The sequence below is a fragment of the Equus caballus genome, chromosome 4 (genome assembly GCF_041296265.1).
Source record: "Equus caballus isolate H_3958 breed thoroughbred chromosome 4, TB-T2T, whole genome shotgun sequence".
NCBI lineage: Eukaryota > Metazoa > Chordata > Mammalia > Perissodactyla > Equidae > Equus > Equus caballus.
Window position 1 is genome coordinate 36,645,310 of NC_091687.1, and position 25,244 is coordinate 36,670,553.

The following is a 25,244-nucleotide window of genomic DNA, read 5'->3' on the forward strand; positions in this document are numbered from 1 at the left end:
CTTTTCAATTTGCTTCCAGCTTAGTCCAGGCTGACAACCCTCTATTTATCAATTTTTATTTTGCTTTTGAAAGAATGATAACACCTATCAGAGCTGTAGCTCTCCAGTTATGCAGGGTGTTTAATGTCTGGTCCCACAGGCTGAAGTCCAACTTGAAGTCAGTCTACTCATCAAGTCGTTAGCCCTGTCCGGATAGCAGCCACCTGGAGGAAAGCAAGCCTTTTTGGGGTACTTTTCACAAAAGTCCAGTGTGGGATAGGATACTCCTACCCCTGTTTGGCCAGCTGATGCTCTCCTCTCTCTAAGGGTAGAACTGAGACATGCAGAGTCTCGGAATGCACCACCCCACTGAGCTCAAGCATATATTGCATGAAGTTGTGCTTATATCTGCTTTTTGTGTGTGTGTGTGAGGAAGATTGGCCCTGAGCTAACATCTGTGCCAATCTTCCTTTAGTTTTGTATGTGGGATGCCACCACAGCATGGCTTGATGAGCAGTGTGTAGGTCCATGCCTGGGATCTGAACCCACGGACCCCAGGCTACTGAAGTGGAGCACATGAACTTAACCATTACGCCACTGGACCGGCTCCCTATATGTGCTTTTAATGTGCCATTAATGTGCTTTTAAACCTATGTATGGCCTCTCCTTTTTCTTATCCCTGAAGACAGGTATTTTTAGTTCCAGATGCTGGAAGTACTGTGATTCAAAACCTTTCACTCACTTTCTTTGGAATGCTGATGAGTCAAAACCAGAATTAAACAAAATGAGAAAATATTTTTTAAATAATGTTTAATGAGTATACATTTACAAAGGCAGTCATCCCCTAACTTGGGGAAAACATACAAAAATAAAAGATCTATGAGCTTAATAAAACTTTTCCTAGAATATAGGAAATATACCAGCAGTGAAGAAGTTTAGTCTAACTTTTTTAGGTAGAACAGTTTGGACTTGTTAAAAGGAATACAGTTTACCCAACATACTATTTCCATCCGTTGCAAACGTATTCTTTCCACCTGAAGTAGAGTGGAGGCATCAGCTATGTTAGGATGGTCAAACTGGTTTGATGTTTTGGGGAGGGAGGGATATTGGGAGGGATGAAAGAAGGAAAGGTGGGGCCTGGAGCCCTTAGGGTTGAGGCAAAGGGTCGGACCTGGCAATGCACTGTTATGCCAAAACCACCAGGGGCGCTCTTTAGCTTCATGGATGGCTTTTATTAAGTACTCCGGAAGAGCATTTTTACTAGGTTGTAAAAGTAGAGTCCTTTTTACTCTAGGGAAGCTTTTTTACCTAGGTGTGTCATTTTCTAGTTTTACTGATGAACTATGAGCCAGCAAAAATATATTACTCTTTTACCAAAAGGGAGCATGGTTAACCCCATAGGCTTTGCTTGATCAGCCTGGTAGTACTTAATCTTTAATCAACCAACCTGTAACCAAAGAACAGGCTCCAACCCTAGAACTCTTGGCTGTTTTGCATAAAATAGAGTGGATGAGCAGGGACATTTTCCCTGTCCTTCCCACTGATGCTCTCAGGCCAGCACCACACACCACAGCTCTGCTCACAGTCTTCCAGCTTCTGTCTTGATTGGGTGAACCAAGGATGAATTAATGGAGCATGTTCTGTGTATGTTCTCAGTGAACGCAAATTGAAATTTAAAAAATCTAAAGGGTGTGAGGAAACCAATATTCTTGTCCAATGCTGATGATATTGACAAGGTCACTTAAGAAATAATTTGGCAATATATATCAAATGCTATTAGAAGTTCTTTAATTTTGTAATCCCAATTCTTGGCAAGTATTCTGAGGAAATAATTTAAAATATGGAAAAAAGTTATAAGTGCTAAGATATTCTCTGAAATGTTATTTGCTTTTATAAAAATGGATATAACATACATGTTTAATTAGGGCGGTGGTTAAATAAATGCCCATTTGATGTAATATTATGCGGCCACTAGTTAAATATGTATACCGTGTAAGTAAGAGAACAAAGCCACTGATATAGTAAGTGAAAAAGGAAGGATATAAAATTGAATATACAGTATAGACAGAACTATTTTCAAAAAGTTTTATAGAAAAGTATCCTGAGTTGTGGGTAATGTTTTAGTCTATTTTAATCATTTTGTGTAATGTCATGTAGAATATATGATAATAAGAATAAAAAAAGAGGAAAATAAATGGCCTTTGTAGAGCAGGCAGAAAAATGTCAAACCCAAAGCTTTTGGTTATTTTGGTATGTGGGAAGATCGTGCATAAGGCTCCTTCAGCTCCATGCATGAGCCAGGAAAGCTAATCCTGCGGAAGGTCATCTTGGAGATGGCACTGTCAGCACAGAAAACAGAGAGAACCGTTTTATTCTGCCTTCTAGCAAGGATTTGAGAAAGAACAAAGTCTCAAATTACAACTACTGCTCACACGTCTCTGCCCTGACTTTCACTTCTATACTTTTTTCTCATCTGTGCATCTGTCAAACTAACACTTTCATTATTCATTTAATTTCACTACTGAACATTATAATAAACTATGATAAATTTTGGAAGCTACTTTTTTATACTAGAAATTCATTTCATAGTGATTAATGTTGGACAATATTTGGAATATATTATTTACAAAGCATACTACAATACCTAAATAATATGAAACCTAATATAGTGCAACTTTACAAAATTTATTTAGCTTACTGTCTAAAATTCTGGTTTATTTGAACTTTTTGTGCAAATGATTTTATCAATCCTTCCTTGCTTATTGTACACTGAGAAAATCCAAGTGGATATCCCTCAATTTTAACTCCATCTTTCCTACCTTTTCCTTGTAGAGGAAGGATCTTATGACAACTGCATAGATTTGCATATATTCTAACCTGTGGTTACCTACAATCAATTGTGATATTTTTGTGTTATAAAATAGTTCCCTACAGTACACATACATATTGGTAAAAGAAAATCAAAGAGCACATTTAACCACAGAATTCACTATGGAAATATTTATGATCACCTTCACTTCCAAAAATCAATTTTAAAAAATCTCATTCCTTTTACTTCATTTGGTCCTCTTCTTCATGCATACCTAATAAAGCCTTTATCAGTGGCCACCATATTACTGTTTTCTCTTTCACTCCACTCAGGCCTTGAACTAGAAAGGGAAGTTGCAAGTACTTCCCCTGGATTTTGCAAGACATTAAATCATGCATGTTGCCCACAACAGAGAAGCTTCCTAGGGTGAAACCACAAAGCTAACTGTGATCTCAGGCCCTCTGCCTCCAGGAAGAGGAAAAACAGGGACCTGCCCTGATTCATCACTAACTGGAGATAAAATGGCGTTCTCTTTTCATCTATCACTTTCTCAAAGTCAGGCAGCGTATCCTTCTTTGTTCACAAACTTCACCCCATGGTGGAAGAAAAAGCTTTCTCAACTATACCCATTATTCTTCTCCAAACGTACAATCTATACTATGGTTCAGAAGTCTGGGTGAATTGAACTTTGCCCTAAATATGTGTTTTTACATTCAATGCCAATTTCGAGAATTTTGAGTTCCTTTCCCAGCCCTGGCGGATCCGTGTAAGAGTCCTGTCTATGCATGGCAGGATGAGGATAAACTTGATCACCAACACAGTGCAAGGAATGATGAGCGCTATCACGTAGGCTGAAGGAAGATACCATTTGAGAATCGAAGGACTGAGGAATCTCTTTCCACCATACACCAGGGTGTGGGCTGTGCACAAGATCAGGGTCAAATAGCCCAGTTTGGACTATAAGCAAGAAAGAAAAATATGTACGTTAACATTATTTACATTTTAAAGAGAAACACTCTAAACCAATGAAGGATATTTGTCAACAACCACAAACCTTTGAAACCCGTAATATTTAGAACACTCTACTACGTCCTGAAGAAAGCATTAACCTTCCTTCAGGATGATAAATATTTCATTTTAAAAAAAGATTGTACTTACAAATGGCATAGTGGTTTCATCTTAACCTGGCCGGATGGGAAAGTTTCCCAGGACTAAACTCTTTTGAATTAGAATAAATAATATATCTTGCCTTCTTCCCCAATGGTAAAACTCTTTCCTTGATCACCTTTTCTGAAGGCCAGAGATGAAAGAGATATAGTATGTCCTCAAGGAGCACCATGTTACTATATATTACTGACTAAAAGCAGATGGTAACTAATTTCTATTGCAATAAAGAGCAATTAGCAAACTTTACTTTTGTTTGTTTTGGCCTAAATACTAAAGCTCAATGTCTATTTTTGTCTTAATGCCTTGAAAAAAAAGTATTAACATGAGAAAATATTGACTGCATTTGGTCCCTGGAAGAAACTGCAAGACTTGAAATTCAAATAGATCTATAAAATTCAAATCTAGTTTCAGTTATGAATGGTCTATCCTTTTATACTGGTTCACAATGAACATGCATCAGAATCATCTGGAGAGCTTGTTAAAATAAATTGCTGAGCCACACCTCCAGAGTTTCTCATTCATTAGGTCTGGTTGGGGCCTGGGGATTTGTGTATCTAACAAGATTTTAGGGGATGCTGACACTGCTAGTCCAGGCAGCACACTTTGAGGAGCACTGGTCTATAAGAATAGTTACGAACCGCTTTAATGAGGTGTCTGATGGTTGGTGTGTGGAAAAAACTGATTTTTCCCCCTGACAGAGCAGCAATGAGTCTGGTATGATGACAGTCTAGTGTATCTTACTTTGAAGGTTTTAAACTTTATTTCAACATGTACCTTTCCATATCAATATGTCCATATTCTAAGGTTGATTTTCAGAAGTAGAAATTTTATCTTTGGGTTTCTCTTTACCTTCCACCTAGGATATCTCCAAACACAAAGTTTAATGGTTAATGCTTTTTACTCTATCTCTTCACTGTGGCTCTGGGAGTTAAGGAATCTTGGCAAAGGATGCCCTGCCAGGAAGGCAAACCATTATGGAATCTGCTTTTTGGTACTAGAGTTTAGCATTTTCTAATTTGAACTTGTTTCAGTTGCTATTTTTATGAGATTGCTAGGGAAGTGATAAAGCAAAATGAAATTTATGCATGGTATGAGAGAAAAATGAAAATATTTGTAAAGCCAGCCTCATTTTGCAATATAAAGTAGATTAAATCTTGAAGTCCTTACCTGGACAAATCGGAACTCTCTCCAGTTGACCGCGTTGCTAACTGATGGTAAGGAAGTGATTCCCAAGAGTACAAACAGGAAAAATCCCAGGATTCCCAAAGATATATATGAATCATTAAGCCAGGCAGTAGTGGTACTAAATGGATTTTCTTTCTTGGCTGTTGCCTAAGAAGAATTAGAAGCAATTTTTAAAAATTACGTTTTTTACAGACTGCCCAAACTTTGAAAGGGACTGAAAAATACCTCTGCATGGTTTATTTGCTCAAGGCAAATTGTATGACATTTGTTAATAATCATTTGAAAATAATTATAGAGAAAACTATAGTTAGAATTTTTTTTGTAGAAAATGTAATTAGTTCTGCTGGGACTTTATTATAATAGTTGACTCCAGGAGTTGTGTGGGGAGTTTTAATTGACTCTATAAATCTTAAAACAAGTAAACATTTACTTAAACCTTCTTTACCTTATGGCTTATTGTTCCCCAAGCAAAACTTGATGTTCTCAAATGATTACATCAGGATTCTGTTTTTCTGCTTTATATACACACACATTAACACACACAAAGTTTGGGTTCTTTCGTGTTTACTATGTTGTAATATAGCATCAAGTCTGTCACACCACAGATTGAGAAAAATCACCCCCCTGTAATGTGACTCTTAGCCAAGAACCTCTTATGTATTTGTTACGGAAATAATGTAGAGAAATCCTCAGAAGCGCCATCAATGAGTTATTGACTAATAAACTTTGAGACAGCAGTAAGATTGATCAAAACCAATTATTTCCAAACTAGAACTGATGTACAGTACTTTCTCTGGGACTGCTTTAAGACTACCCAAGCTGATTGTTTCTGAACTTTTTGACTATGCAGAAAATAGTATTTGACATTTGCTCAGAATTGTTTAGCTTTCCAGTTATTTTTTTTTTTTTTAAAGATTTTATTTTTTCCTTTTTCTCCCCAAAGCCCCCCGGTACATAGTTGTGTGGGACGCTGCCTCAGCGTGGTTTGATGAGCAGTGCCATGTCCGCGCCCAGGATTCGAACCAACGAAACAGTGGGCCGCCTGCAGCGGAGCGCGCGAACTTAACCACTCGGCCACGGGGCCAGCCCCAAGCTTTCCAGTTATTGAGGACAACTTCCCACAAGTCAAACATTAATGGGGTTATAAGCTTCCTTTTGTGAATTTGTTTACATTTCTGTGACACATGTTTGAACAGCCCTGCTACTTATAAGATGGTTGGTTTTGACTTCCAAAAGGAAGTAGCATGCATAAAAATAGAAGCTTGAAAACACATCAGTTTACATTTATTGACTGCCCCCTAAAGGAATTCAAGTAGATATCTTTAGTTTTCCTGAGCCCCCCAAATCTGTCAGTTTGTCAGTATCCCAATGAGTCCTGCGAATATAGAGCTGGACCCAAGTGAACCTGGGAATCTAATTTTCATTCTTAATAGTTGTATGAGATCTCAACTGTATTCATTTTTTAAAAACGAGAGAGACATGAGGTGTTTAATTCTAGTTACTTTAAAAAATAAAGATGCTTAGAAGAGTGATTTTTTTTCTATAATTGTGAAATGGACTATGATGTAGCAAGATTCCTCTTTGATTTAAGGAATAGGAGAATATAAATGAGTAAAGATTTACCTGGGTAATGGTCATATTTCTCAATGTCCATCGTACATAGTAACGAATAGGAATCACAAGTGTGTAGATGACATGAAGGAAGGCAAATCCCAGTGCTATCAAGCCAAGCTGCTTTCTGCAAAGCATCCAGTGGTCAAGCCAGTCTGGGAATCGGCGGTATTTTGTACCTCGGTACAGCTGCAGAACGGCAGCAATAACACCAGGGAGGTAAACCAAGGCAAGCAGTGTAAGTGCTGCTATTGGAAAGACACGATTTGGAATGGAAATAGCCATGCGAAATGTGCTATCCTTCTTTTCATAAACATAAGGGTAGATTACTTCTCTTATAACACAGTAGAAAAAGAAGAAGACACACAGAATAGCAGACAAATAGAAGGGGAACTTCCACATTGGAAATAGTTGCAGGGGGTAGTTTTCAATTTCTTTGGCGGCTATGAGAGATCCTTGATCCAATGGAGTAAGTCCAAGAGTACGAACAATATCCATCACTCTTTGCTTAGCTTTGCTGTCATTTCCGCAGACAAACACCTAGATTAAAAATAATTAATTTTGTATTTATTCTTTAATAATTATTTTGAAAGACTATATAAGCACCGTGCAGAACAATGACATGTAGTAGTGAACTGCTTTTCAAACAAGGATGTAGAGTCAACATATTTAACGAGATGATGTTTTAAACTTGCACGTGTGCTGGATAGTTAAGTACCAGGGTTTTAAGTTGGGAATGATTTTAGGCACATCACATTGATATGCTAAAACTTGGTTCTCTGCAGCGTGAATAGTTTGATCTTTCTTCTGTATTCGTGGGTGCCATGTCACTAAGGGATTACTTCTAATCTCAGTGAATAAATGGAACCAATTTCATACAAGGTAATGGGAGTGGAAAGGATATCCATCAACAATTTACCTATGTTATTTTCTAGTACTGACCAGAGGCTTCCAGAGACTGACACCATTGGGTTCCATCAAGGTAAAAGCTGAGGGTGCAGACAGTGGGAAATAAATCACAACAATTGACTACTCGGTCAAACTTGAGAATATTATTCATGGCACATATTAACAAAACAAAATGTTTAGTGGGTATTTTATTTTGGAATTATATTTTGGAATCTTTAAGGTAAGTGCACATTAAAACACTCACTTTTTAAAGACTGAGTGTAAATTCATTGTTTAATCTTACCTGCCGACTTGCATCCAGCGCTCCTGACTGGAGAGCCCAGGCTGAGATGGTGTTAAATGCTTTTACTACGTGAGCTCCTGGCACCAACTGAGCAAGGTACTCTGCATTAGATTCTGGATATTGATTGATTTTGAGGTTGTTGCTGATGTCGACCAATATTTTCCCATTGAGAAGCTCAGTTAGTTCTGTGAGAAAATCATAGTGCTCCCTATGGACTGCTAAGATTATGATGTCAGATTTCTGGGCTGCTTCTGAATAGCTCAAGACCTCTGCACCGTTGGGCAGCAGACTGGACATCCGGGGGTTTCGACTTCCAAAAACAATAGAATAACCACACTGGAGCATTTTAAGTCCCAGTGATCTTCCAAAATCTCCAGTTCCAAAAATACATACAGTCTCTTGCTTTTCTGAAGAATTCACAGTAAGAGGAAGTGAATCTGCAGACGTTTTCTCCATAACTGAAAGATAATAACACAGATACCCAACAAAATATGAATGCTCCAGGCATCGAAAAATTAATAAGAATTATATCCAGGAAACACTGATTGACTGATGTTGTTCTAATCTTCTAATGAATTATCTCAAGTGTATTCCCCACAAAATTTAGAAGGAGTAAAAATTGTCATATATATTCTCATGTGTTTCTTATTTAACAAAATCATTGGTGAAAAACTTCTTCTGTTGATAAGGAGATGCAGTAAAAAACCAAGACGCTTACTGGTAGATGTTTTAAACTATGGTCTTGTATTGCAATGATATTGCATTTACTGAAAACTTACAGTTCCAAAAGTTCTCAGAGCAAAATATGACAAAGAATGGTCTAATAAGGAAATTATAGACCAATTCACTTATGTTTAGTGACACAAAAATCCCAAATTAAACATTAGCAAACAGAATCCAGCAGCTTGTAAAGAGAAAGTGCACACTGATCAAATGGGGATTATTCTAGGAATGTAAAAATTTTGTAAATTTAATATTAGAAAGTCTATTAATATAAGTTACCATATTAGAAGATTTAAGGAGAAAAATATGGTTATATTGATGCATGCTAACTGGACAAATGTTAAAATTCGACACTTCTTCTTCTTTTTTTTTTTTTGAGGAAGATTGGCCCTGAGCTAACATCTGTGCCCATCATCTTCTACTTTATATGTGGGATGCCTGCCACAGCATGGCTTGCCAAGCAGTGCATAGGTCTGCACCCAGGATCCGAACTGATGAACCCCAGGCCGCCAAAGTGGAACATGTGAACTTAACTGCCGCACCACTGGGCAAGGCCCCATTTATTCTTGATTCATAGTAAAAAAGGAATAAATAGGTTGTTCCTTAGCATGCTAAGTATCTCTGTCAACCTAAAATCTAGTATCATGCTTAAAAGAGAATTACTAGAAACATTCCCAATAATGTCATAAACAAGAAAAATATATCTGCTATGACCGCTTTAGTTATTATTGTTTGGAAATTCTAGCTAACACAACTATCAGAGAAAGAAATACAGAGGAATAGAAATTCAAAAGGTGTTGCAGATAATCAAATTGTAGTCTTGGAAAACTCAAGAGAGTCAACTGAAAAAGTACCATACATATAAAAATAATTCAACATCTTGTCTGGGAAACCAATTAATATCAATATTCTTCATATATTAAAAAAACAGTTTGAAGATTTAATAGAAGAAAGGGCCCTATTTATAGCTGCAACAAAAATAAAAAATATTTAGGAATAAACTTAACAAGATAAGATATGTACAGGATCTCTATGAAGAAAAATTTTAAAATTCCCCTAAGACTCTGAGAAGAACATTTATGTAAATGGACACGTGCAGCATGTTCCTGGATGGGAAGGCTCAGCTCCACAAAGATGTCAGTTTTCCCTAATTTAATATATAAATTCTGAAAAGTAGAGTAATGAATATGGGGCTGGTTCCATTAAATATTAAAATATTATAAAGCTAAAATGATGAAATGATATAGCAATGTCACAGGAATAAAAACATTCAGTGGAGTAGAGTTAAAAAATACACAAATGGACCTAAACACCTGTGATAAAGATGGCATCTCAAGTCAAAGAGGAAAAGATGGATTATTCAGTAGCTAATATTGGAACAACTAAATAGCCAATTAGAAGAAACAGTTGAATTTATACCTTGTACTTCACCTAAAGGTAAAATTTAAAATATATTAAAGATTTAAATATATATATATATTTTAAAAATGGAACTATAATAGAACTAGAAGAAGCCATGGAGAATTCTTTTATAGCCTTAGAGGGGCAGTGCCCTTTTCCTATGTCACAAATCCCCGAACCCATTAAAGAATAAAAGGATAAATGTGATTGCATAAAAATAAATAATAGCTGCAAAGCAAAAACCACTGTAGGCAAAGTCAGAAGAGAATCAACAAGCTGGAAAAAATTTTTTTAACTCATACACATCAATAAGAAAAAAAAATTCCCATTAGAAAAGTGGGCAAAAATATGAGCTGACACTTCATCCTAAGGAAATATGAAAGACTTTTCAACATAGTAAAAGACCTTTAATCTTACCTAGAATAAAAGAAATGCCAGTTAAAACTAAACTGAGTCACTATTATAAACATGTGACTGTGTTACTTTTTAAAAGTTTGTGAAATATAAGTTAAAAACAAAACCAAATAAAAGTTCTCAAAGTTCCTATGATCTCATAAAGTAATCTAGGTTACTATCTATATTTTGAAGAATATTATTTCTGGGGCTGGCCCTGTGGCCGAGTGGTTAAGTTCGCGCGCTCCGCTGCAGGCAGCCCAGTGTTTCCTTGGTTCGAATCCTGGGCGCTGACATGGCACCGCTCATCAAACCACGCTGAAGCAGCGTCCCACATGCCACAACTAGAAGGACCCACAACGAAGAATATACAACTAGGTACCAGGGGGCTTTGGGGAGAAAAAGGAAAAAAATAAAATCTTAAAAAAAAGGATATTATTTCTTCTTTCAGTACTGATTTTTTTCTCAAAACTTCTTCTCTTCCCGGTATTTAGTTTAAGCTTTCGGTTAATCCTTTTTTTGGTCTCTGTTGTTCAGTGACGTACCCTCAGTGCTAAGAAGAGCACTCATTATGATAGACTAGGCACTTCTTGATACATATTTGTCAAATGATATGAGAAGGATGGAATGTAGGAGTTGGAAGTGGCGGTTTACTGTGTGCCAGGCACAGTGTGAGATACATAATAAGAGGAAGCTGAATGATTCAAGACAAGCCACTGGAAAAGAGTATGGGAAAAGGAGAGAAGTCGAGGGGGAGGATGTTTTAAAGACATTACTTCTTTTGTCCAAATGAGTTTAAAGTAAAACTCAGTGAATTTGATGTGGATTTTCAAACTAGATCTAATCACTATTCAATTCTTGCATAATGGATTTCATGTAGATTGTAAAGCATATGAAGTTTGCACCTTTTTAAAGGGATTTCAGAAATTTTGCCCACTCCATATTAGCCTATGGAAAACACTTGTATTCTTACCTGAGCTTATCCAAAGGTGTGTACCTGTATTACAAGCAGACCATTCATGGTTTTGTGGGTAGTCAGAAGTCATGGCAGATAGGGACAAGAAATACAAGACTTTCCTGTACTTCAACAGAAACTCTCTGAATCATTGAATTAAGCACAGCAACTGGATCCTTTTATATACTAGCCGGTGACTAATATCCTAAATGGTGTCAGGGAAGGGCATGACCATATATAGGAAAGCACCTGGAGATGGGCAGGGCCCATCCTATGGAAACACAGTTGTGTCTTTGAAAAATTCTTAGTAGCATCTACAAATGCAAACTAATTTAGCAATTTATATTATATTGGTTAGTTGCTAATCAGTTAACAACTAGTTGTTATAACTCAAACTTTCAAACTGCTGAATGATACCTTGATTATTCTACTTCGTAGAAATCATTTGTGAGTGTGTTGAAAGAATGTCAGTCTGCCTGACTATCCCCTCACTTCTTCTCCATTCTTTTATCCCAATATATTATTTTTCTCTTTCGTATATTTGGATGGACATTTGCAAGCAAAATACACATTTGATAAAGTTGCCGGTGTCCTGTATGAGATGGATGATGTCTTTATTGACATATTTTCACTTGGGTCATCTTAATCATTGCAAAGAAAGAGTGATTCCAGACTTTATTTTGACTATTTGGCCACTACATTCAGTTATTCTAACCTGCCATAAACTTTTTTTTTTAAACAAAGATATTGACTACACAGTACTAGTTTTTGTTCCATCTCTTACTAGCAGTGTAACCTTGGGTAAGTTACTCAAACTCTTTGTGTCTCAGTTTCATCATCTTTAAGATGAGAGGTTGATAGTCGCTACTTTAGAGACATTGTGAGGATCAGATGAATTAATGTATCTTAAGACAGTTCTTGAGACATAAGTACTCAATAAATTGGCTATTATTAATAGATTATTGAATAATCTGTTAATTAATTAATGTAACCTTTATATGTATTCTATAAATTAAGGGTCAGTTATGCTTCAATAACTGTGATTATTGGAAATACATAAAATTTATCTGAAATAGCATTCAATAATTCTTTTTTTTTTTATTTTTTTTATTTTTTTTTTTATTAATGTTATGATAGATTACAAGCTTGTGAGATTTCAGTTGTACATTTTTGTTAGTCATGTTGTGGGTACACCACTTCCCCCTCCGTACCCTCCCCCCACCCCCCCTTTTCCCTGGTAACCACCGATCAGATCTCCTTCTCAATATACTAATTTCCACCTATGAGTGGAGTCATATAGAGATCGTCTTTCTCTGACTGACTTATTTCGCTTAACATAATGCCCTCGAGGTCCATCCACGTTGTTGTGAATGGGCCAATTTCGTCTTTTTTTATGGCTGAGTAGTATTCCATTGTGTATATATAACACATCTTCTTTATCCAATCATCAGTTTCTGGGCATGTAGGCTGGTTCCACGTCTTGGCTATTGTAAATAATGCTGCGATGAACATAGGGGTGCAACGGACTCTTGAGATATCTGTTATCAGGTTCTTAGGATAGATACCCAGTAATGGGATGGCTGGGTCATAGGGTATTTCTATTTTTAACTTTTTGAGAAATCTCCATACTGTTTTCCATAGTGGCTGTACCAGTTTGCATTCCCACCAACAGTGTATGAGGGTTCCTCTTTCTCCACAACCTCTCCAACATTTGTCGTTCTTGGTTTTGGATGTTTTTGCCAATCTAACGGGGGTAAGGTGATATCTTAGTGTAGTTTTGATTTGCATTTCCCTGATGATTAGCGATGATGAACATCTTTTCATGTGCCTATTGGCCATATTCATATCTTCTTTTGAGAAATGTCTGTTCATGTCCTCTGCCCATTTTTTGATCGGGTTGTTTGTTTTTTTGTTGTTAAGCTCAATAATTCTTAAGAAGCTTCTGCTTTCCTCACTTATTTCTTATAAATAAAACCTTATATGAAATGGCCTTAGGGCATATGAATTTATCAAAACACAGGCATAAAAACAGCTCAAGTGTGACTTTCTCTTATTTGTAATTCTTTCACATTTTATTTTAATATTTCTCTCTTAAAGTGTAGCTTGGCAATCTAATGTAACACACTTGGGCTGTTACCCCAACCATTAAAATTTATTTTCACTCCTAAACCTTCAGAGACATCCTGGGGGAATTGAAGATGCAAAAACATTGAGGAGATATCACTGGTTGACAATAGAAAGAAATATAGTTATTCCATTGGGCAGTTAGTTACTCCTTATCAAGTTATAGAGTTACAAGTTGATAATTCTGTTGGCCACATCTTGAGCTCCGCTTCAAATCCTCCTGGTTGTATTTCCAGTCCTTGGGCAGTGACTGAGCTCTGCTAGCTTCCCCTACCTAACAGAGGCTCACTTGGAGCCCCACATCTTGTATGTCTTGATTCTTGCCCTGGGGCTTCTCTGAGCCTGTACCTGCTTAGCACTCAGACATGTACAACCCATGGGGCCACCATAGACCGATGGAGGACAGGACCCCCTGGATAAGTGCTTCCCCTTTCATCTTCTGGCACACAGTCCTGACATGTTTCATAAGGTTCCTCAGAAAGCCCCAGTGGAACAGAGCACCACTCATCTGCTACAGTGGCCAACCTAATGTGTGCCTGTCCTGTCTTTCCCGCATTCCCCGGTTTATGCCCCATGCCCCTCACTCCTGCTCCTTGGAATCGCTTCCCTAATAAGCTATCTGCAGACAAGCCTTTCAACAGGCTCTGCTTGCAAATTGACCCAGGATAATACAATATTATTATTATTATTATTTTAATGGAGAAATAAAAATGATCAGACCTAAGGTTACCATAACTGGTATGATGAAATAACATGTAAAAAGGAGTAATTCCTTGGAAGAATTTAATTCTGAACTTTTGGAAAAATATCCTAATAATAGGAGTTCATAAAAATGAAGATATATGTGTACTGTAAACCATAGGTAGATCAAGTTGAGGGTTCATTTTATAGTAAGTATGTAAAGAAGGAAGTTACACCCATTTCAGACTATTTGTAACTCAAAATAGCTCCCGTGTGTAGACACGGATTTATGGAGGCAGTAAGGTTTCTTGTTGAAAGACTTAAAGAAAAGTTTCCTAGTCCTATTTTACTCTTAGATGTAGGATGGAAGGAATAAAGAAAATAAGAAAGGTGGTAAACAGGAAGCAGAGTTATTAAGGGAAAGACGGGTTAAAATAGTTATAACATAGTGGTCTCCTCTCCTTCCTTCAGCTCTTTACAAACCTCAGTTATGTAACAGGAAACACAGCAAGAATATTTCCGGGTTTGGAAAATCTCCAGGACCAGTTTTGCCTCCTATGGAAGCATCTCCCAGAGAGGCTCCTTAAGAGGGCCAAGACAGGTAAAGTGATCCACAGGGTGTTTATATAGATCAGAGATTGGCAACCAATGAGGCGGATACAAAGGTGGCAAAGATGACCTCGAAGGCCACTGAGAAGCTTGTGTGTGTGCGAGGCATAAAAGGGGGACCAGGTGTGGGTCATGTAGAGACTTGCCCATCATCTCCCTCTGTCTGCAGATCCCACTCCAGGCCTTGGGAACCTGAGGCAGCATTCTTCTGGGATGTTCCCAACTAGGCATCCCATGTGGATATTAGGGTTAGACTTCCTTGAGCATTTTACTTCTCTCATCTCCCAGAGGACAGAGATTAGAGAGGCCAGGCCACTGCCAGCTTTAGAGGATTCTACCATACTGAAAACATGGAAATGTCCAAATAGGATTACAAAAATTGCATATTTTAAATGCTTATACTTAACAAAGCATATGCTATTATGCTATTAACAAAAAAATATTTTTATTTGAAATAATTATAGACTCACAGGAAGTTGCAAAGATAGTACAAGAGATCTGTGCATCCTTCACCATTTTCTCCAATGGTTACATTTTACATAGCTATAGTGCAATATCAAAACTAGGAAACTAACATTGGTACAATGGGCATGTATATTTCTATGTGATTTTATCCCATGTGTAGGTTTGTGTATCTACTACTGCAATCAGGATACAGAACTAGTCCAGCATGACCCCTTTATAGTCATAGTTACCACTGTCTCTGCCTGCCCTGACCCCTGGAAACCACTAATCTGTTCTCTAACTCTATAATTTTGTCATTTTGAGAATGTTATACAAATGAAATCACACGAAATATAACCTTTTGATATTGGCTGTTTTCTACTGAGCATAATGCCCTTGGGATCCATCCACGTTGCCGCATGTATCAATAGTTCCTTCCTTTTCACTGTCAAGTAGTCCGCCGTATGGACTTCTTCATTTGCTTATTTGCCATCTGTATGTCCTGTTTGGTGAAAAATCTCCTTATGTCTTCTCCTATTTTCTAATTGGATTGTTTGTTTTTTAACTATTGCGTTTTTATAATTCTTTATATATTATAGATATGAGTCCTTTTGTCAGATATGTGGTTTTCAAATATTTTCTCCCAGTCTGTAGCTTGATTTTCCATCACCCAACAGGTCATTCACAAAGCAAAAGTTTTAATTTTGATGAAATTAAATTTACTGGATTTTTTTTTTATGGATTGTGCTTTTGATGTCATGTCTAAGTATTCTTCACCAAGCCCTAGGTCCTGAATATTTTCTCCTAAAAGTTTTATAGTTTCATAGTTTACATTTAAATCCATTATCCATTTTGAGTTAATTTTTATATAAAGTATGAGGTTCAAGCCAAAGTTCATTTTTTTTGCCTATGAATATCTAATTACTTCCCTGTCATTTATTAAAAAGACTATCCTTTCATTGAATTTCTTTTGCACCCTTGTCAAAAGTCAATTGTCTGCACATGTGCGGGTCTATTTCTGGGTTCTCTCTTCTGTTGCATTGAGCTATGTGTCTACTCTCTGCCAATACCATGCAGTCTTGATGAAGCAGTTACATAGTGAGTCTTAAAATTGGGTAGATTGATTCTTCCCATTTTATTTTTTAATTTTCAGAACTGTTTTAGATATTTTAGTTCCTTTGCCTTTCAATATAAGTTTTAGGATAATCTTGTCCATATCTATGAAAAATTAAACATTTTAAATGCTTATGCTTAACAAGTCAATGTTTTTTAACATATTCTAAAAATACTGTGCAACCTATTTGTTTTGTGTAGGTGATAACTGCAGCCTATATTAAAATATTAATTCATACTAAAGCATAATAGCAGTGTACAGATATTTGATAAATGGATACAAATTTGTGTGATGGGCTTCTTTTCGTCCTAGCAGTATATTTCTGTATATGTGTAGACCTCACTTGGAGAATACATCAAAATAAAATCCTAAAGTCCTTTGTGTATCAGCAGCCAGGGGGAAAATGACCCTTCTCCCCCCCCCCCCCATGCCCTGGAAAAGATCCTATTCCCCAATCCTCTTAGTAAGAAGAACAGGGATCAGCAACCCAGTCATGCACCTTCTAAAAGGTGGGCACTTTCTTGCCTTGTTCTTGGAAAATAGGCCATTTGTTTTTTCTAAAGTTTTCATAGAATGAAGAGGAAAATATATAAACACGGTTATGTATATAAGAAAAAGGAAAGAAAATCTTTCTCTCTCTCTGGTGCAGATAGGCTGAAAGGAAAAATTAGCCTTCATAAATTCCCTCTTATATCTTTTATTTTCAGAAATACACAGAAGATACAAATTAAGGTATATTCTTTTATGTAAAGATTCAACCTTAGTTACACATTATTAGGAGTCTTATTTGTCTTTTAGCCCATCCAATTTTACATATTTATACAAACTAAAAATGCAAAAAATGTTTCACATAAAAAAGGTTTAGAGATAATCACAAAAACAATTATAAAGACAAAACTATCATCATCACAACACACGATTTTGAGTAACAGAAATAGTATGCTGGGAGCCTTAATAAAATCCTAAGTAGCCAAAAAGGACTCATCTATATGGTTTGGTTTGGAGGGAAATGCAAGAAGAGGGGACGTGGTGATGGTACAGACAGACAGATGTCTTCCTGGTACTCTTTGCGATCTTTCATTCAATCCTCAAAGCTACTTAGAATTACTAAGGCAAATAACTCTGCAAAGGATTACTCTAGAAACCAGTAGTCCTCAACCCTGGTGCACATGAGAATCACGTGGAGAAATTTTACAAAACACTGATGACTGGACTCTTGGGGCATCTGAATCAGTTGGTCTAGGGTAGAGCCTGGCCATTGTTTGTTTTTAAAAAAGCTCTCCCAGGTGATTTTACTGTAGAGCCAAGATTGCGAACCATTGCCTGTCAGCTTTTGGTTAATGGCCTGCTACATTGGTTCTCTTCCCTGGTCACATTTTAAAATCAGCTGGGAGCTAGTAAATGCTAGGTCACCACCACCTGAGATTCTGAATCAATGGGTCTGAGGTAAAGCCCAGGCTTCTATATTTAAAAAACCAAACCAAACCAAACAATCAATTCTAAGGAGTACCAAGGCCTGAGAACCACAGAAAGTGGTAAACAATAAGGGGTATCTTTCTTGGAGGGGGATCGTGGGGAAGGGAAAGACAGAGGGAGAACAGGGTACTGATGAAGTTGTAAGGAGCTGCAGAAACATTTCACCTGCTTTACAATTTTTTTCTCCTAAATAATCATTGGCTGGGTCTGAGAGGCTGGAATTCCCATTTTTGTGAAAACCAGAGGCCAGAGTGAATGTGCAGGTCATACAAGGAAGAGAGTCAAGGGAGCCAGACTCAAGACTTGGTTTGAGACTATGTGTAAGCTTTGCTCTTTAATTCTCTCAAGGAAACCTTGAAGAACTGTCTTCAATGAACCACAAATAGGTTGATCAAATCTACCCACAAATCTACTACAGTACTCCTTCATAGCAACTCTCACATAGTGCCATACCACATCTCATTTATCATTTGGGTGAAACTTTCATTAAAAACCTTCTGCTCCTTTCTCCATTTGAGAATTAAGCTTTGAATTCTGAAATGATTGTTCCTACAAGATTTTGAATTCCTCTGACAGTACCTCCTCTGCTCCCCCTGTCCACCCCCACTGGTGTTGTAGCACACAAATTCAGTGATCTGGCCTGCCACCTTCCGGGGAGTCAGAATACAAATAACACGTCTCAACTCCGTAAGATGTGAAAGGATTTTTTATTTTAATTTGATGCCTGTAAACAGGGTTTTTTTTTTCTCTTTTAGTCCTTCCTTCTGCTTTATTATTCCTCCTGCATTTCAACCTGAAAGCCCTGGATAACTTGACAACATATTTGTAATGAGCTGAAGCCCATCAATCAAATATTTCCTTTCATCACAAAGCATTAGGGCAAGAGGGAGTTCTGCAACTCTATGAGCCTTCTTATGATTCAGAGCGTTTGTTTTAATATATCCCAGGGACAACTGGAAAGCAAAAAACATTAAAAAAAATTTTTAAAACGTTACACTAACACATGAACCCATCCAATTTATTCACTGAGTAAGTTCTGTATTTAGTGAGGTCAAGGCTCTTTAGGGAAAGCGAGCATGTTCACATTTCAGCATGTATTCTTTCACTGAGAGGTATATACTACTGAAGCAAAATCAAAAGGCTTTGGTTTAAAAAGACCACTGATTACAGTTTATAAAAAATTTAATGTGCCCATAATCAATGAATTCTTCTACGAATTGGTTGTTTTGGATGGTTCAATCTTCAGTCTATACATGTTATTTGAAAATATAGTATATTTTTTATCTTAGCCTTGTAGTTAAAATACCCCTGTTAGTAACTTTGTTAGTAATAGCCACAGACTAACAGAAATATATCATTTAAGCTCTTAATCCACATAAATAAAACACTGCACTTTACTTACAAAAAACTGATTATTTCAATTGTTTGGTGAGAAACTATTATGTATTTCATCGCAACCTAATTTACTGATGATTAGTTTTTATGCTAGCCAATATAATAACACAAAAGAAAACAGTAATTTTTTCTTGTACAGTTTGATCAAGTCACAAGAGCATAACTAAATACAACCTTTGCATCAATGTTCTGTGGGGACATATACTTCCACACAAATTGCTAATAACCAGAACTAGCTATGGCATGTGCTGCAACTAAAATGATTCTATGAGTAACATTTCACTACTACCCAATGAATTACCAGGAGAGCAAGGTAGTGCAGATCTATATTATTGATCTTAATTGTACTTTAGGAAAAAAGTTATTTATTTTTAACTTAAATTATTTGGTGGAATTCTAGTTCAATTAAAATCTTAATACATGTTTTCACATTTAGATCTCAGCTGCATCTGTCAAGATAAATGAAGATGGTTTTATGATTCCCTGGCCAAGAATTTCATCATGTAGGTTAATTATCCACTGTCTAGGCTGGTTAGTTCATTTGATTAAAGCCTGGGGCTCATGACAAGGTCAGGGATTCAGTCATGTCTGAGTTAATTTGCCCTGGCCTCCGTTTACATTCTAAATCCTGAACAACTTCTTACAAATCTGTGGTTCACCAAAGATTCAACATCAGGACCAGGACCTGGATTGCCACCATCAGAAAAACAACTCTCAGTCACTGATTGGGTGGCATGTGGCTTGAACACACTACACGAACATTTGCTTATTGGATGAGTTGGTAATCACAACAACCCACTTAATAGTCTCAATTAGTAGGTTTTGATTTTCTAGGACTACTGTAGTCAAAAATATTTTGGAAGTGATTTGATCATTTCAATTTTGAACTAGCTTTGTTTAAATAAATTTCCTATGAATAGTCATTTATCTTCACATTGAGGCCACTAGGAATTATCTCAATGTTTACAAATTTTGGCTGTAAATCTGATACTGCTTGACTCCTAGTTCCCTCAGGGAAATAGATATAGGGACACCTTTGTTACGTCTCTTCCCCAAATATGTATCTTCCCCAAATACATATCTTCCAATTTCCCAGACATGCCTCAAAAAAAAAAAGCACAACTTGGAGTCTCAGACTCGGAAAACCCGAAGCAACTAGCACACTTGCATTACTAGCTGCAATGAACCATTTACCAGCCTGCTAATTGCTTTCTCCTTGACCTCCTCCCATTTCCCACACCACCTTCATCAAGGCAATTGAACAGGATGAAGAAATTATTTTAGTACTTGGGCACTGGAAAAGAAATAACTAGAGGCATGATAATTTTTTTTGGTATAAGAATGATTTGATAAAACTTAGTTCTTTGAACTGTTCAATAGGCTTCGTAACTTACACCATGCCTTCAGGTGTTAAAGAAGGGCCAAAATGTTTTACTTAAGTTAAACTAATTAAAACCTTTAAAAATTCAATATTCTAATTTTCATGACCTCAGTTAAATACTTTAATTACACTATATCACTCTTTACAATGAATTTGACTCCAAAGTATTATAGTTACAAATTTATTATGAAATTTATTACCCATTATTACAACATAATAGGGTTACTAAAATTAAGGTTAATGCAAAAAAAACCAAGCTTCCTGCAATTTCTTTCTCCTTTTTAAAAACTGTTATAATAATTTCCACTTTTTACTTTACACATACTGTACAGCACAAAGCAATCTCATGCATCTCCCCAAATGGCAGGCAGTTGAAATCTGGACTTTGCCAGTACACTTTGACTCTCTTAACTAGTACAGTGCAGGGGGCATCCATCCTCATAACCTACTATGCCTATAAAGGTCAGCATTTTCCAAAAATAAAAATCAGTGCTACCAACAATGTCTTGGTAGGATTCATGTTTTCGACAGATTTATTAAACAGCCTCTCTGTGCCAGGCACTGTGCTACACAAGAGGGATAAAGGATGAATTAGACTGTCCTTGTCCTCAAGAGGATTCAGTCTTGGGGAGGATGTAGCAACACATAATCAAATGGCTATAATATCATGTGTGAGGACTCGAGCAGAGGAATGTGCAGAGTGGATCCCCGGCCAGAGAAGGGACCTAATCTGCTTGGGAAGCAGGGCAATAAAGCTTACCAAAGTCTGTGCCAAACTGCTTCAGACCAATTTAGCCTGGGCTCAAAGCTGTTTCCACATCCTGTAAAAACAGCAGGTATAGATGAAAGATGCATAATCAGCATCTTAGTCAGCCGTTAATGGCCCCTCCTACTCCCACGCTCTTCAGTGCTGGTGCCATCTCCACTGAACACCTGTTTGGAGCCCTCAGCTCTGTTCTTAATGCATTTTTCCCCCCAATATTTGGAGCTGAGGCAAAAGAGATGATCTAGTTTATGTTCTAATAATCCGATAAGAGGTGCTATCCAGCTATATTGTTACCTCTTATCTTTCTTTTTATTCAGAATTATAGTTCCTAACTTTCAAAATAAGCCTTTGAATACATTTTCCTCCCTTTAAGATGAAAAGTGAACTTTACTTCATCCTGACATTAGGATCGATCATATAATCTACATTGAAAAGAAACATATTTCTCTCAAAATGTTTTCAGAAATATGCGACTGTTCAAAGTACAGTATGGTAAGACTTCTCTACATGTGGTTAAATAAACTCTTCTAGAACATTGTGGAGAAGCATTTAGATTAGGATGTCAATGGCCTGCCGAGGTAATTGGAGTGGAAATACTTCTTTTAGCAGAACACTGCATTCTTTTTGCAGAGAGAGATTTCTGAAAGATGATCTTCAAACAGTGCAAGCATTCTTTGTTCTTTTTTCCTTAACGATTTTGGAAGAACAAACTGTTTAAGTATATAGGCCAAGTATGTTTTATTATCATGCATTGTTTTAAGTATTAATTATTCCTTAGCTTAGTTCCTTCCAGGACTGATTTCTTCTCACAAAAGAACAAGGGCTAATTTAAATCATTTTGGAAATGACCTAAAAGTCATTTAAACATCTTGAGTAGGTTTAACACATCATGTGGAACTGCTCAGGAAGTCTTCATAATTAACTAATGACCCATCCTCTTTGAATGTACAAAGAACAGAGTCAAACAGGTAACTTCACAGGCCTTGTCTGTAAATCTTATTTCTATTATTTCTGCCTAACTACAACTTCAAAACAAAAAATCCCACTCAGAAAACTTCATTACCCATAGTCTGTCCCAGGTTTGCACAGCAGGAATTATAGGTGGATGTAGATGCAGATTTAACAAATGACCTCATCCTTGGAGAACAACCCAGAGCAAACCAGCTACAAGGTACCCTAGCAATTCTTCAAGTCTGAAGGGTGACTTTTTTGTTGTTGTTGCCAGTAATTTACTAGCTTTCTTAAGGTTTTAAAAGGAAATGATCTTTAAATAGCAGTTGCGAAAAGATCCACATGACTTGCAAAGAGGACTAGATGGTGAGGATCACGAAACACTGGACTGTGTTTCTGAGCTGACTGCAAAATCAGCTACTTTAAAAGAAGACTTTAAAAGGAGAATCTCTATTGCTTTCACAATGGTGTTAATAATGGTAGAGTGACGTAGGGTGGTGCTTCAGGAGACAGGGAGTTACAGAGCGACCACTCAGGGTTTCTTTAGTTTTGAAATTCTGTGACAAATGAATCTATTTTTCTTAATACTGTTCAGAACAAGGCTCAAGGCCTAGGGTTTTCAGTTTATTAACAGGTTTATAAAAATTTATTTGGTTATTTCCAACAACAGTTAGCAAGCTTATGTAAGGCAGAAGTCTAGAAATTGTTCTCAAGTTAAGGGTCAGGCCTTGTACACACTAGTTTCTGAACCTTAAGTCGCTGTGTGAGCTTCAGCAGAACCATAAGTGTTGCCAAGTGGAGAAAGTATGATGACCCAATTTCTCTATACACATGTACCATTTACTTTATGGCCTTAAAGCCTGATAAATAGGGAGTGCTTCATCTTGTTTTCTGGGTTGGCCGTGTTTGCCATGCAGGGAGAATACATGCAGGTAAATTTCATACCAGGCGAAATCACAGCATTCTGGAAAACTCAGGGCCTTGCAAAAGGCCATATCTCAAAAAAGTTACTGCTTCAAATAAATGTGCCATTTTATAAAATTACACCTACTGTATCAGAAAAAATGTTCTTTCATGTGAGTGACATTTATATGACTGCCATTTATAGGCAATAGGACATTCTCACATAGCAAAGGTGAAGAATGGTTTTGAAAGTTGAGAGTATTCTCTGAATGATAAGTGTGGTAGAAGTCTAAGATACTTGTGAGGTACGAGTCTCTCTACAGCTGTGTAGTTTCCCTATAAAAATGAAATCTGCATTATTATGAAGAAAGTAATTACTTGTTTATACTTATGAGAAACTTAATGAGATTTTCAATATATTTGAAACTGTTACCTAGCCCACCAACCCCATAAGACATTAACCACAGCCCTGCTCAGAACAAGCCTAACATATTACCTTTAGCTTACGGGAAACCACAAAGAGAGGAAGGAGAAGATGGCTGTGACATACGGTCAAAACCAATTGAAACTGGTTAAAGGCAACAAGGCAGTCTGATTTGACCTGACATAGATCCGGCAGCTCATTCCACACTCATTGTAATACATTATCATGCTACATAACACCTACAGGTGACCATGACAGGAAATTCTAGACCAAATAAGGGAAGAAAAGGGGTGACACCCCATTTCCCAGAAAAGCCTGCCCAGTTCCCCATATTGCTATGAATATTCCTCCCCTTCATTACCTTGACACCTTATAACAGCTGCCTGATTGCCCCAAGAGCTAAGCTGATTTGCGAACTTTGTTCCCAGTTCTCCATTCTTTGGCCATTGAATAAAGCTTGTGCTGTTGAACACTCAGCTTCAGCCTTGTTCCAATTTGTGACACCGAATAGACAAGGAACCCTGTAAGGAAGGGCAAGGGGCTCTTCCTCTGGTGTCTCCCTGGTTGGGGAGAGCTTGATTGGTAACAAAACCTGCAAGCATCTTTCGTCATAGATTTTCACCTTGTTAGAGTTGTACTTTGTGGATAATCCGGTCCAACAGCCTTTTGTTTTACATATGTGGAAACTGAGGCTGAGGTATTAAACTTCTAGTTAGAACTAGGAATGGAATTCCCCAACTCCCTCGCCCTATTCTCCCTCTGAATCACTTTTCATGACACCAGTTGTCTTTTAAAGACAGTTCCAAGTTACTGTCTAGAGTAAAAACTACCTTCTATCTGCCTCTGGACAAACAACGAACCAAGGCTTTTTTTTACGCTTCACAATAAATTACATTTCAAACAGTATTTCTCTGGAAAAGCAATCGCTAAACTATGGGAGGAAATTTAAATCGAGATCAAGCATGGAAGTGGTTGCACATCTTAGTGCAAATTTCAGCTCGCGGTTAAGAAGTGGCTTCAGGTCTTGCGACTGCGGAGATTGCCAAAACCACATTCTTCTAGGCTCCCTCCTGATGGGCGCCTCAAAATTGCTTTTATCCAGAAGTAAGATACAAAGTGGAATCCAAACCCCTATCTTCCTCCTTTGGGCTTCTCTGCACCCTGGGGTCCAGACGAGTGATAAAACTTCGGGAAGCCAGTGGCTTACTGAATTGCTTAACTGATCGCGCGATACCGAGGGTGGCCTTTCCGGAGAGGAGTGCGGCGGCGTGGCGCGGAGTTTGCGAGCACCTTCTTCCCAGTGCCAGCAGGCTTGGGGAGTGGGGTCCTGGAAGCAAGGCTTGAGGAGGGCTGAAGCCGATAAGGGAGGGGGACCGTGTGGCGAAAGGTACAAGGCAAGAGCCAGCAACGTGAGCCAGCAACGTGACCCACCTGCGGGAGAGGAGCTTCCAAGGCGGCTACGGTCTAGTGCAGCTGCGGCCGGCGCGCCGCGGGCCAGGCTGGGACAGCGACGCTTCGCCGCGCTCCGGTGCTGGGCTGCGGCCGCGCGGCTCTCTCCAGT

At 37.6% G+C, this 25,244-nt stretch overlaps 1 protein-coding gene across 1 annotated transcript; it reads right to left on the reverse strand.

Moving 5' to 3' along the window:
• Positions 1–772: 772 nt before the first annotated feature.
• Positions 773–25,244, reverse strand: STEAP4 (STEAP4 metalloreductase). The gene is made up of 5 exons (XM_001492219.6): positions 25,115–25,244; positions 7,944–8,401; positions 6,764–7,291; positions 5,123–5,287; positions 773–3,745 (listed from the first exon to the last, which is right to left on the reverse strand). Exons 2-5 carry the CDS (start codon positions 8,397–8,399, stop codon positions 3,482–3,484), a joined length of 1,413 nt encoding a protein of 470 aa, XP_001492269.1. The 5' UTR covers positions 8,400–8,401; positions 25,115–25,244; the 3' UTR covers positions 773–3,481.